Source organism: Dermatophagoides farinae, chromosome 9, assembly GCF_024713945.1.
Source record: "Dermatophagoides farinae isolate YC_2012a chromosome 9, ASM2471394v1, whole genome shotgun sequence".
Classification (NCBI taxonomy): Eukaryota; Metazoa; Arthropoda; class Arachnida; order Sarcoptiformes; family Pyroglyphidae; genus Dermatophagoides; species Dermatophagoides farinae.
Genome location: NC_134685.1, coordinates 3,131,883 through 3,147,552, shown reverse-complemented (window position 1 = coordinate 3,147,552; position 15,670 = coordinate 3,131,883). Strand labels below are relative to the sequence as shown.

The window sequence follows — 15,670 nt, the reverse complement described above, 5'->3', positions numbered from 1 at the left end:
TGCAACGAAGAATTTTATTCTATTTTATTCCGGAATTATTTCAAGAAAAAAAAACATCAAACAAACAAACAATGACGATTTTTCATTATTATAATAATCACTAAATGTCAACGGATTCTTTGATTCTTGAGGAATTTTTTTTTTTGCTTCCTCAAATGAAATAATAATAAAACTTTAATGCAGAAACAAAAAAAAAATCATTTAGCAATAATTTTTCGACACGAGAATTTAGAATTTAGAATTTAGAATTTCCATTCACATTCATTTATTATGAATCATGGAAAAAAAACACTGAGGAAAAACGAGATAAATGATCATTACACACACACAGACACACAGGAAGCAGAGAAAAAAAAATGAAACTTTTCTCAGTGGAAAAAAAAATTTTAAAATAAGTTTTTTTTCAAAGGTATCAATATATACCCACCACATTTTGTGTGTGTGTCGTGGAGTTTTTAAAAAAAAAACAAAAAAATCAATTCATCTTTGCCAAAAATGAATGTGTGCAGTGTACATTAATCAATTATATTTTCATTTTTTGAAATTCTTGCAACACTAGAAAAAAAATGTATCGATGATGATGATGATGATGATGATAAAAATTGGCATCCGAAAAAAAAATCATCGTCGTCGTCATCCTTTTAATAATGTCGATGGCTATATTTCAATGATGATGATCAAAAAAATGTGCGCGCATGTTGCCGATAATTGTATGATGATGATGATGATGATGATGAGAATGCAACAACAACAACAACAACGAAAACTTGAAATTATTCAATTGTTCAAAACAAATATACAAACCAAACAAAACAAATTCTATTGAGAATTGGATTTTTTTTTCTCATCCAAAATAGCAGCAGCAACAGCAGCGGTTATTGTTGTTGTTGTTGTTGTTGTTTTTGGTCGAATTTTTTTTTTCGTTTTGTTTTCACATTATATGAATATATAACTTAACTTGAAATGAAAACAAAAACAAAAAAATTATTATTATTATTATTGAAAAGAAACATAAACATCATGATGATGATGATGATCACCATCATCATCTATAAATACAAAGGAATCATCAATTCATTCAATTAATAGTGAGTGTGTATATATATATTGTTTGTTTGAGTGTTTATATTTTTCTCAGTGATAGAAATAATAAAAACAGTGTGTGTATAATATTATATATGCACATGTATATATGCATATGGTAAAACAAGAATAAAATTTGAAAAGACAAACGAAAAAAAATTCTTTACCAGAATAACATTCTATTATATATTGTGTGAAACAAAATAAATTTGTGCGATGGATTCGTTTTTTTTTTTTGAATATCGGAAAAAAATGTAAAGAATCCATTATGATGATGATGATTATATGGTATCGATTCATGATGATGATTGACAGTGGCAGATGATATCGATTCAATTTTTATTTTTTGTTTGTTTGTTTGCAATCAATCAATTAATCTTGATGAATTTTTTTTTTGATTCGTTGATTCACATGTATGCTGGATTTTTTTCTTACGATTTGAAAAATGAATTAGAGATTTGGCATGCCAATGTCATGTCAATTTGCCAATTTTTTTTTCACATCTCATCTCGTTCACTATTTGTAAGTGAATGGATGATAAATGTATTGTTTTCGTTGGTTCTTTCTTTTTTTTTTGTTTGTTACAAGTTTAATTCATGTGTGCATGAGTTTGTTACATTAATAAATGTTGTGACAAATAATAATATCAAGCCAATAATTATGTGTGTTACCAAGAAACCATATGGTGCCCAAGAAGAAAAAAAAACTTAACCATTCACAATATATGATGATGATGATGATTGGTGTGATTGGCCATCACATCAAATCAAACACACACTCACACACACACATTTCTATATTAACTTTGTCAGATTCTTATTGTGCAGAATATTCTATTGTTCCATGTTCTAAGAAATTTTTTTTTCCATCTTAATTCATTCTTGTTGTCCGGTTGTCATGATGAAGATGATGATGATGGAAACAACGACAATTGCTAATTTTATTTTGGTACACACTAACTACATCTTGAGATGTTCATTTAGATATTGACTTTGAAGAATATTCAAACAACAAACACACATACACACAATGAAATTAAGAGTGGTCAATATGTGTGTGTGTAAAAAAGGATTTTCATGTGAATATTGAGTAATAGAAAAAAAAGGGAGATCCATTTTCAATGATGATCAAATGACTGAATTTAGAAAACATTCATGATATGCATTGGTGGCATTATTATTATTTGAATGATTCGGATGATGATGATGATGGTTATGGTTGCCGGCGTTACCATTCGATGACATGATCATCATTGAAATACTATCATCATCATCTATTGTTGTACCATTATTTAGTATTTCATATAATGATGATGATGATGATATTTGTCCAGCCAAACTGTTACAATTTGTATTATTGTTATTGGTCAATATAAATGATGATGATGATGATGATGATGATAGCGATGGCAATGTTTGATTATTTGCTGATGTAGGCATATAACAAATATTCGATTCAATTGCCAAATTATTAGCCATCATAATATTTTCCATTTCCAATCGAATATCATGATGATTATCATTGATAGCATTCGCAATGGTTATTATTTCATCATTATTATATCTTGAATCATTGTGAATATTGTTGAATAATGTTGAATCATTTTTCAGTTCATTATTTGCACCAAATTTTAGATCCATAAATAATGGAAATGAATGCATAACACGATAAATACGTACAAATAATTGTGTTACATCTTCAGCCAATAAACGCATTTCATCTATTAATGACATTAATATTGCAAACGAATTTTTTGCATCATCATTACCATGGCCATATTTGATCTGTAAATAACGACGTAATAGACATGTGTAACGAGAATATTCATCCCTTTAGAATTATGAAAACAATAACGAAAAAAAAAATTAGAAAAAAACAAACAAACAAAAAATTTATCGATAATCCAATTCACTTACTTGATTTTTTTATTTTGCCTTGTATTCAATCGTGGTGTAAACAATGTGATGGCCGTCAACTATAGAATAACAGAATGATGGCATAAAAAAAAGTTAAGAATGAAAAATGGTCTTACCAAATCAAATATAATGTTATCATTTTTCCATTCATGTTTAAATTTTGCTGGAAAATTTTTATGACGTTCATAATCATATTTGATACAACATGGCCGTAGTATTTCATGATCAACCATTATGGATACTTTACATTTATCCTGTTTATATAATGAATGAAAAATTTAACAAATAAATGATGGTGAACAATTAAATTGCAATCAATCAGAAAATCAAAAAATCATCATCATCATCATATCAGATTTCTACTTACATCAAGTAAACAAAAAGCTTTACGATCTGGATCATACAACAATACCGAACGTATGAGAAGCATATCGAGTACATTGTGTTTGAGTAATTCAATCTGATCATCAAGCATTAGTTTAGCGAATGAACCTAAACGTTTTGACATTCTTATAAGACGATGAATGAAAAATTCTGTTATACCACAATCATGTGGCATATGACTAGGATATTTTGGATTCTTTGTAAATAATGAACTATATTGTATACGTTTATATGGATTTTTCAATAATAAACAAGCAGTAGTCAGCTCCTGTATTAGATATAATTCTGGTTCATATAATTCATCATTTGATAAAGATAATTTCTGCAATAATGGTATTGATGATTGTAGATTTTTTTGCTCTCGTTGTCGTTGCTGTTGTTGTTGCTTTTGTTTTTTGAAAAAGGATGATTTCAATGTTTTCGACGACGATGGCATAGATAGTGGTGCTGATGCTGGTGCTGGTGGTGGTGGTGGTGGTGGCATCAATTCTGTTGCTGGATAATAATCATAAAGAGTGAAATTTTTCTCAATCATTTCATCATCGGTATCAGTGTTAGTCAGATAATTATTTCCATTTTCTTTCCTATTATAATTATTATCATCATTGATTGATACCATCATTGTATCCGAATTATTATTATTATTAAATTGTATCGAATTTAGACAACAATAATCTGTGGATAATGATGATGAATTCGATATCATCATCATTGTATTTGAATTATTTAATTGCTGCTGCTGCTGTTGCTGTTGTTGTTGCTGTTGTTTTTGTTTCTGTTGAAAAGTCAATGGTGGATCATTATCATGAAGTAGATATTGGCTAAAATCTTCAATGACATTTTCATTATTACAACATGTGGAAAGTTTGTTTGTTATTGTTGTATCGACCGCAATAATACCATCTACACAATCATCATCATCATCATCATCATTATTATTACAACTACTATTGATTTTGTCATCAAGTTTTGATGTTGATGATGATGATTGTTCCATTTTAATATCACCATCACCATCGTAATTATTACTTTTTGTTTTTATAAAACTTTCAGATAGAAACGATGATGATTTTGATCCATTCATTGTTGAAGTTGATGCAAATTTCGTTCCATTTTCATCAATATCGATATCTGTAAGTGGAGAGAATTCATCTGAAATTAATTCATTTAAGATTAAAGTTTTTGTTGTTGTTGTTGTTGCTGCTACTGCTGCTGCTGCTGGTATTGGCAGATTTGGATCATCATCAATTGTGCTGGAAATATTTTCATTATTGTTATTAAATGTAGCCATCATTGTATTTGTTTTGGTTTGATAATCTGAATTCTCCAAAATTGTCGTCGTGGTTGTCGGCATCATCATCATTAATGTTGAAGTGTCATTTCCGTAGTCATTGTTGTTGTTGTTGTTGATGGTGGATGGTTGTTGTTGTTGTTTTTGTAGACCATTTTTGTCATCATTATCATCATTATTAGAGGTAGCGGTTGTCATTATTGAATCAATATGAAAATTATTATCTATTAAATCATTGTCAAAAAAATCAATCGAATCAATACTGTTTGAGAATAGAAAACAACAATCACTAAGGCTTGATGATATTGATGATGATGTAAAACGAAGATCAGGATCAACATCGACACCATGATCATCATCATTGATTTTAGCGGATAATTGATCATTATAATCATCATCAATATCACCATTATCATCATAATGATGATTATGATTATTATTTCTATAAAGATCTTTCTGATGACAATTATTTATATCCATATGAAACAATGAAGTATGATTATCATCATTATAATCTTTGTTATTATCAAATAACGATGTTGTATAAATAGATGAATGAACACCATCATTGGTGGCCATTATTGGTGCTTGTAATTGTGATTTCTTTTGAAAATTATTCGGATATGATGAACAAATACGTAATGGTTGATGTTGATGATTAAAATTATCATATCCAATATTATTATTATTATTACCATTATTACTGCCACCATCAATACAGGAATCAAAAAATACATCCGATCCATCAGCTGTTAACAATGTATCTAAACTATATGCATGTGGTTCAGTAAACATACGACATACATCTGGTGATAATGATGATGATGATGATGATGATGATTCAAATGATGATGATGATGCTGGTGATGAATATTTCATTGTCGTTGTTGTTATCGATAATGATGATGATGATGATTCTAGCATTGTTGATCCAAATGTATCAACAACATTACAATGATTATTATTACCGGCAATAATTTGATTATTGAAAATGGCTGTATTATTTCCATTTCCATGCTGATGATGATGATGATGATTGAATTTTATTAAATTTTCCTGATGATTCAATTGTTGTCTATGTTGATTATCGATCAATACGTTTTTATCATCAACAACAGCAGCAGCAACAGTAGTAGTATTTTCTGTTTTGATTGAACCATTTTTACGACGGCGACGACCATTACTGCTTGTTGTTGTCATTTTCTTATTCATTGATGATACATTTTGATGATCAATACGGCCATTATCATTCTGTTGTTGTCGTTGCTGCTGCTTTCGTTCCGATTCCAATTGCTGTTTACGAATTTTATTTCGCAAAATTTTCTCCTTAATCAATCGTTTTTCTTCATCGCTCAATATCCATTCCTATGTGGTTGGTGTGAAAACAAAAAAGTGAGAAAAAATCGATTCAAACAAAAAAAAAGAAAAAAACAAAAAACTTCGAATTGGATTTCGGAATCCTATGCTCATCATCATCATCATCATTTTTTTTGCCGTTGCCCAGGAATCGACTTTGTTATATAACGACAATAATGATCAGATGATGATGATAAATTAATTCAATGGTGTTACCATGAAACAAAACAAAAAAATGGATTTCACTCACACACAAAGATTTGATCCACAACAGTGTACAAAAATAATATATATAATAAATAGCTAGATTGAATTATTTCTGTTCCTGAAACTTTCTATATTTACGACAAAATAAGATTAATGATTTTGAAAGCAAGAAAGTAAAACAAAACAAAAACAAAACAAAACAAAAACATGAATGATAAATAAGAATTAGTCGTCGTCATTTATAAATTTTTTTTTCTCACGCTCACTTTATCGATACAATTGGATCAGATGGAATTTCGATAACAACAACAACAACAACAAGAATTTCATGGTGTTTTTCTTTTGTTTTTTTTTGGTCATTTCATTGAGCAGAAACAGCTGTTTCCAAAAAAAAAATCTTGAAAAGCTAAACTGGGACCAGAAAAAAAAATTGAAACAAAAAAAATCTGACCTTTGTTCGTAGATTATTAGTACTATATATATATATAAAAAAAGTTTCATTTCATTGTTTTTTTTTTACTCATCATCATGTGTTTCATGAATTTCACTACACTATGTTTATGGTATTTTTTTTATGTTTCAACATCCGATCCATGAATCGAAATTTTTTTTTTTGGGTATTTTGTTCTGTTGTTTCAAAAAAAAAAAAAGAAATTCCAAAAAAATAGTTCATGGCCATTTGTTGTTATTATCCGCTTATATATATGGTAACAGATAAATAAATAATTTGACATTCATCCGGTTTGTAGTTGAAGAAAAATCGAAATAATATATCGACGAATTGATTTTTTGTTTTCGTTTTGTTTTACTTATATATAATAATAATAATACTTATTATTACAACATTTTTACAAACATAATAATACTCACTTTTTTCATTCCACTTTCGAAACATTTTTTCAATCGACATTTGGAACAAAATTTTCTAGTTATCTTATCAATTTGACAGGCATCATTGAATGGACACTTCATATCCTATATATTGTGACGACATATTGATCGTAATGGAATGATGATGATGATGATGATGATGTGTTCGTGCGTGTGTTCGGTGAAGATCGACAAAAGGAAATTGAACAAAGTAAAAAAAAACGGATCAAAATGGAAAGAAAAAAAAATTTTTTTGTTCATGATTCAACTATTATACCAATATTAGACGATTACTACTCACTTTTTTACGTAAAGCATTACGGCGAAAAAATGCTTTACATGACATACAAGTCAATACATTGAAATTGATACCTATAATGGAAAAAAAACAAAAATCTCCACTGTCAATTTCCGCCAAATTCTTTGGAAAAATAAAAATATTTCCATCATTTCCTTTACAAACCTTTAGCTTTATCACCACAAATGACACATAATTTGATTGTTTTATCAATTTTTCGAGCCATTCTTTTATTTTTGTATATAACAATGAAAAAAAACACAGAATCGTACCAGAATCAAATCAGAGGTAGAATGTTGGTGCACAATCAATCAATTCATTGATTTTATTTTCTTTAAAAATGATGATGATAATGACGATGTGATTGAGAATCGGCAATGAATTTTCTTCCACTGGGATAAACAACACACACTAGAGGCAAATTGAACAAAAGAAAAAAAATGAAAAATGAAGGATTTAAATCGAATCAAATTATTATAAATGATGAATGATTTTTTTTTCGTTCATGTTTTTGTCTGTGCTGATTAGCAAGCTGAGAAAAAAGGAAAAAAAACTAATTTGTTTGCCAAATTATCATTCACATCAATCAATTAGTTTGATATTTGAATTCAACATTCATTCATTTATCTATTTGGATAAAATCTTCGTCTTTTTTTTTGCTCCACCAACCACCATTATTGATATTGATAGATCGATATCAATCGTTCGATTTTTTTTTGTTTGTTTGATATTGCAAATATACACAGACACACACATATATTACATTATTATTATTAGTTATTTATCGATTGATAATAATAATGATGAACATTTGTAGCTCGTGACATAAAAATTTTAAGGTAGATGTATCTATGTGTAAATGTGTTGCATCATGTACTTTATTTGGTACGAAAAAAAAACTTCAATCTATATTGATTCGAATGAAATTGATTTTAATTTTGGGTAATAAATAAATATTATATTATATATAGATAGATTGATGGAACAACAATCGATACTTACAATCGATGATGATGATGATTGAAATCAGATAATCGTAGTCAGAATGGCAGAAAAAAAATCAAAATTTCCGGATTCAAGATTCTACCTAAAAGATGATGAAAAATACAAAAATTGAAATTGATTCAAACTTTTGTAAAATATGAATTAAACGAGGACAAAATTTTTGAAATACAAAACCAGAAAAAAATCATTCAATCTCTTTACCCATCCATCGGCACAGACAAACACACACACACACACATACAAATCGCATGCAATAAACGTTAGAAATTGATAAATCCAAACAAAACAGAGACTAATCATTCAAAAATGTTTTATTTTAGTAAATGAACAAAAAAAAAATTTCCATTTTTTGATGATAAAAATTTTTTTTCTGGTATATTTCGCCGATATTAATGTCTCACATGTTTATATAAAAATATTGTGTATGGATGGACCCAGATTCGTGTAACAAAAAATCATCATCATCATGTAATCATAATTCAATCATCATCAGAAAAATCAATCGATTAATCGATCAATCAATCAATCATTCAGAAAATGGACAACAACAAAAAACAATCGATATATCGTTATCATCATCATCATTGAAAATATTAAGAAAAAAGTAAAAAAATCAAACGATATTTTTTTCCGAAGAAAAAAAATACATTTATTAATGAAAGAAAAAAAGCCTCAGTTTTATGAATGACAATCACACACACACACACACTCTCTCTCTCTATCCCACGCATACACACAGTGACAAAAACAGATGAAAATGATGTTTCAAATTCATCACCATACACAATACTTACTTATTGAAACAATTCCTTCAGGAATTCATAATCTGGAATTATTATGGCATTATTACAGCGGCCACATGTAAAATCAAAATGACACGTTCATACACACACAAAAACAAAAAAAAAACAAACAAATGAAATGATCCAAAATAATAATAATAAAAGGTCAATGAATTATTATTGATAAATTAAATTGAATGATGATGATGATCATGTCATAATAATAATGATCGTTGACTATCGTCGTTTACACTATTAGTTTATTATGGTGGAAAAAAATTAAAATAACAACAACAACAACAAAGAAAAAACATATAGAAATCACAGTCATGTATATTTTTTTTTTTTTTTTTTGTTTATGGTTGTAAACAATTTAACACATAAACGATGAAGAAACATCAAACTTTTCAGTTTCATATAAAAAAAGTATCACACATCAGCCACGTTGGTCTATTTAAAAAAAGGATGGGTGTGTGTGTGTGTGTGTGCATGAGGTTGTAAATGTCAATTATCAATTGTTATCAATGATAAAAAAAAATTTGATAATCAACACACACGTGTTATCATTCATCGTTTATTTTCTTCTTCTTCTTTATAAATCAACAAGTGTGTGTGTGTCTGTACATGAAACTTTGAACAATTATCAACAACAACAACAGCAACGAAAAACGAAATTATTTTGTGCAGCCATTACTATGTGAATAATAAAGCTCACCAAAGTTTGTTGATGATAATGATGATATGTGATGATGATGATGATAATAGACAAACCAGAACAACAACAACAACAACAAAAAGATTGGAAAAATAGAGCCTGAACAACAACAACAACAACAAAAAACCGACACAAACACTGAACAAATTGAAAGTTTTCAATTTCAATTATTCAATTCAAATCAATCAAAACGAGAAAATGAGAACATTGAAAAAAATTATTCTTACTTTGAATGAAACTACTAGCAAACCAATTTCCATAAACCACACACACACACACATAATCAATCAACGTCAATTGAAAAAAAGAGAAAATTTTGGTCGTCATCGTAGAGGATTTCCTATCATCATCATCATCATCATTATTGTTGTTGATGATGTTGGCTTTTTTTTACAAAAGTCTAGATTGGTAACAACAACGACTACAATAATCAAATTACCAAGGTCTTTTATTGAATTAAAATCAATTATCATTACTATTGATTTTACCTCAAATCAAATTCGATTCTGATAACGAAAATAAAGAAGAAAAAAAAAGAGATAAACCGATTCAATTGGTGTGTGTGTGTGTTGATCACATCATGAGATTTTTTTTTTCACCAATTGAACTTAATGATTTAAGATCAAAATCTGGATTGACAAATATAGTGCTATATATAGATATATAGATTATATGATGATAGGATTATCGCATTTATATCGTGCCATTATCTTGTAAAGGCATGTCATTGATTGATTGATTGATCATGTATTTGATGATGATCTCAGAGATTTGTGAAGAAGAGATTTTTTTAAAAAAATTTATTGTCCAATTATCGATCACACACTATATTATTACAACGGAAAACAACAACAACAAAAAGGAAATTGAACGTCATGACAAATTATTGTGAATCATTAGATTTTCAAATTTGAATTTTTTTTTCATCTTAAAAAATGTAGAAAAAAAAAATTTTTTTTTTTGCACTTGATTCACTCTAAATTGATTCATATCATCATCATCATCATCATCATCCGAAGCTCGATCGATTGCTATCAAATTATTAGAGAGTAAAAAAAAATCTCAAAATCTCAAGCTTCACACCACATTTGTTTAACTTGGGATATTTTTTTTCTTTTTATTTGAATATATTTGCCGAATAATTTCAATCTGTCAATCAAACAAACAAATAAAAAATACCGAAGAAATCGATAACAAATAGACAACTTCCATAGATAATGGAATGCCATTATTATCTTCTGGACAATGTCCATTTTAATAATATTCTCATTTCGTTTTTTTGTTAAATCATTTTTTTGCAACATTATCATAATCGACCAGTGTCGCCATCTATCGCTCAATAAAATGGATTTGAAAACATCACATCAACAAATGATTGACATCATCATTCAATTCGATTCTATAGAAAAGAGGAAAACAAAACACGCATACACAGAGTTAATTGCAAAATAAATTTACATTTAAAATTAACTTTGAGAACAAAAAAAAAAAAAAATTTTTAACGAATCAAAATTCAACACAAAATTGGCTACAATGAATGAATGAAAGTATCTTAATCTTTGGGAAAAACAACAACAAGAAAAATGTTTTTTTTCTACTGCGATATATAGTGAACACCATAATTTAATGTTTGTTATAAACAAAACAAGACAACAACAACAACAACAACAACACAAGGGAATTTATGTGATGGAATAAAAAAAAAATCTCAAGGGATAAAATGAATTTTAATTTTGAAAATTTTTCTTCTACCCACTGCTTTATAAAAAAAAAATTGGAGTATAAACACACACACACACACGCATACAGTTCATCTGGGATTTTTTTTTCACCAGAATTCAATTACCAGGAATCCACATAGACAAAAACAGAAAAATACAACAGGAAAAAAAAACACATACATGATGATATAATTTTTAACCGAAATGATAATCAAGATTTCCATCAAAAAAAAAAAAAAAAAAACAATGAAATGGCTAGAATTTAAATCATTTTTTTTCTTTTCGTATGAAATATTCTATAATTCAGATTCTCTGTAACCATCAAAGAACCCAAACACGACAAAGAATCAAAGACAAAGAAATAAGAAAAAAAAATTGAAAAGAAAATTAATGGGAATCGTAATTTTTATGGCAATTTAGTAGGAAAAATGTATAGTGAATTTACAGTGTTTTATCATCATTGCCATTGAGATATAAACAAACTAAAAAAAAACATTGACATTGACAATGGATGTGAATATGAAGTGTAGAAATTAAAGAATTTTTTTTTTGAGAATCCAAGGTAGTTATTATGAAAATCGAGGCCATTATCCATTATTTGTTTGTTTACAATGTAATGTCAGAGTGTTTGTTTTTTTTATGTTACAACTTGCAGAAATTATTATGATGATGATGATCATTTCACATTTTAGGTAGAGATAAACAACAACAACAACAACAACAACATTTTAATTTGGTTTGATGATCTTCATTCAAAGCAAATGCAACACACACACACACGTGATGATCAACTGGTTGATTTATCAACCATTTCAATTTATTATCAACTCTAAAAACACATATAAACATTGATGATCGATGGATCAAGAAAATTGGCAGAAGAACAAAAAAAACCGGTTTTTAAATTAAAAAAAAAGTAAATTTTTTGCCACTTACCTGATTGAAAATGGGAAACAATTTTTTTTTGTTGTAAATTTTGGATGAGCATGAAAAAAACCCACACACAAAGCAAGAATCTGATTGAAAAATTTTTGGATCAAAAAAAAAAAAAAAAAAAAAACAATGAAAAGCAAATCGCACAAGTAAAATGAAGAAGTGATTGTTGAGCATAAAAAACAAAAACAAACAAAAAGAAAGAAAATCTCAACCAATTTCGGTTCAGTTTATCATCATTCACAATAATAATAATGAGATTTATTTGATGCATTTACACACACACACACGCAAAAATATGAACCAATGACTTTGATGATGATGTCAAAACATTTTTTGTTGTTGTTCACAAACAATATAGTGTGATGTGTGTGTGGTGGAATTTTTTTTTTGTTCTTTCGAAATATGATGATAATGATGATGATTATGGTGGTGGTGGTGATGGTGGTGGTAAAGGCAAAAACAACAAAGACAAAAAAAAAACAAAAACAAAAGAAAACAAAATCAAAAAAAAAACAGTAGAAAAAATCAGATTACAATAAGAATTTGTTAAGATTGTTGATTAGTTTGATGATACATACCGTAGAGAACAAAAAAAGAATACACATTGATTATAAAAATATCTACTACAAGTTGGAATATTGTGCAATTTCCTGAGTTACCACGATATTTTTTGCTATATTTGTGTGTGTGTGTGTGCGAAATGGAGAAAAACAAATGTACATTAAAGTCATCATCATCATCATTATTATTTACCGTTGTCGTTATACTTGTTTTTTACGCATTTTTTTCCCGGTTACCAAAATGAATGAATGAATGAATTGATGACGATGACGATGATGATGACGAATGTTCATTTGTTTTGTATTTTGTCATTTATATTTTTAGGTCATGAGTTCTAATTTTATGTGATATAATATTTAAGAAAGAATATTTTCCATGTGATTTTTTTTCGATGATGATGATAAACAATGATGGCGCCAAGACGGAAAATTCAAATGTTTGAATTTGAATGAACAGAATCAAAAAATAAAAAAAAAATATTGCAGATTATGGTTTGTCATGATGTTCATTATAGACAGGTGACATTGTTTGTCTATTGTCATGTCATTATCAACATTGATTCATGATTACGATCACGGTTGATTTGGATGAATGTGAATAGAAATTGAAAAAAAAGAAAAAGAAAAATTAGATTAATCATGTAGGAAATAAACAAAAACAACAAAAAAATTGATTTACTAACACACAGTGTCACCTTAAGATAGATAGAAAAAAAATCACACACCATCGAATTGATTGGAATTTTTGATCTTCGAATGATTCAATCATCATCATCATCTTCTTCATGGTGGTTGTAGTAGTATGATTTTTTTTTCTTTCTTTGTTGAATATACATACGCTCATACCATACATTTCTCAGTTTTGTGTGTGTGTGTGTTTTTTTTCATTCATTTGTCGTCATTTGAAATGTTGCAACGTTGAATTTTTTTTTTTTAAACTGTATGCCATGTATAAGTGTTTCGATGTATTCAAATAACGTCATCATCATCATCTGTGGTAGCATCAAAGATCAAACAAAACAGCAAAAAAAAAAAAATAAAACTACGACGAATGACGACGATGATGATTTTTTCTTCATATTCTACCTTGTTTTCATTTATCTAATTTATAACCCAGGTATCATCGACAATTTCATCTTGTAAAATTTACAACAGGAGGAGTTTGTTGTTGCTGCTGCTGCTGCTGTTGTTGTTGGCTGTCTTCGTTTTTTTTTCATCAAATCTTTAAAAGCTAAAGACAGTGGAAAAATCAAAAAAAAAAAATTGTAAGACAAGCACATTCGAATGACATATAGATATACACTCACACAATATTTGAGGAAAAAAAAGCAAAATTTGACATTCGAATCTTTGAACCGTCATCATCTCGTATCATTGCCATTCGAGGTACGTCGTCTTCTTGATCAAAACGTTTCTATTGATCATCAAGTATGATAATGAATAGAAAAAAAAGCTTCAATTATCTGATTGGCTTTTTTTCCCCACTTTAAATGTATAGATGACCGATATTTTTTTTCTTGTTTACGTCGACACACACACACACGTGCCTTGAGGCAGAAATTGCAATACTTTTTTAGACCATTGATTATTGCATCTCGATAATTGTTGATTATGATCATCAAGATGGTGATGGGTGATAATAATAATAATAATATAATAATGATTATGTTCATGTGGAAAAAAAACATTTACATAATTTTCATCAATAAAACATGAAAAAAAGAAAAAAAAATTCGATTTTCGAACACAAAAACAAAGCTTCATTCATAAATGACGTGTAGGAAATGAAGTTTCCTTTTTGATTATGGAAATTTTTTTTTAATTTTAAATTCGTTTATCTATCTGATGATGATGATGATTTTAATTATTGCTATGGTGGCCACATCATTCAAGGACATTATTTCATTACACAAAAAGAATTGTAATTTGTATATAGATTTGAATTTGATTGATCGATCAATTGATTGATTAACTGATTGATTGATGGATGGATTGCAAGTTGCAACCCAAAACAAACATACACAATTATCAATCAATCAATGACGAAGAAAAAAAAACCACCACCATTCATTATTCATCAAACAAGGAATGGATGAAAATTTTATCCACTAAATCACAACGGGCTGGTTTGTATCGGTCATTTTTTTTTCTATTCAATTTCATTTCGTTTTTTTTTTGCATCTTGCAATCTCAAATTTCGGGAAATTTTACAAAAAAAAAAAAAAAATTCACTTTCCACACATCCTTAAAATTGATGAGGAAAACGAATGATGATTATTATCATTATGATGATGATGATGTCATTGACAATAACAACAACAACTACAACTTCAACAACAACAACTACAACTTCAACAACAACAACTACAACTTCAACAACAACAACAACAGGCAATTAACATCGACACATGTGTGTGTGTGTGTGTGTGTTCAAATTATGATCATCATCAAATTGAATGAATTTGATGAAAAAAACAAAACAAAACAAAAAAAAATTCATGACGCGTTTAAATTTATATATATTGACAATGAAAAATAGTAGACAG

General features: G+C 28.1%; 1 protein-coding gene across 17 annotated transcripts; it reads right to left on the bottom strand.

Moving 5' to 3' along the window:
- Positions 1–964: 964 nt before the first annotated feature.
- On the bottom strand, positions 965–14,546 carry LOC124497786 (uncharacterized). 17 transcript variants are annotated; one of them, XM_075734055.1, is made up of 15 exons: positions 14,432–14,546; positions 14,211–14,355; positions 13,808–14,116; positions 13,318–13,657; positions 13,143–13,237; positions 12,565–12,956; positions 8,408–8,492; positions 8,283–8,311; positions 7,571–7,816; positions 7,409–7,479; positions 7,108–7,212; positions 3,367–6,039; positions 3,116–3,253; positions 3,000–3,058; positions 965–2,913 (listed from the first exon to the last, which is right to left on the bottom strand). In XM_075734055.1, exons 9-15 carry the CDS (start codon positions 7,629–7,631, stop codon positions 2,211–2,213), a joined length of 3,810 nt encoding a protein of 1,269 aa, XP_075590170.1. In that variant the 5' UTR covers positions 7,632–7,816; positions 8,283–8,311; positions 8,408–8,492; positions 12,565–12,956; positions 13,143–13,237; positions 13,318–13,657; positions 13,808–14,116; positions 14,211–14,355; positions 14,432–14,546; the 3' UTR covers positions 965–2,210. The 17 variants fall into 17 exon arrangements, with proteins under 17 accessions (XP_075590170.1, XP_075590169.1, XP_075590171.1 ...); XM_075734054.1 differs by lacking the exon at positions 8,283–8,311 and having other exon boundaries at positions 12,565–12,644; positions 12,777–12,956; XM_075734056.1 differs by lacking the exons at positions 8,283–8,311; positions 8,408–8,492 and having other exon boundaries at positions 12,565–12,644; positions 12,777–12,956.
- Between the last annotated feature and the right edge of the window lie 1,124 nt (positions 14,547–15,670).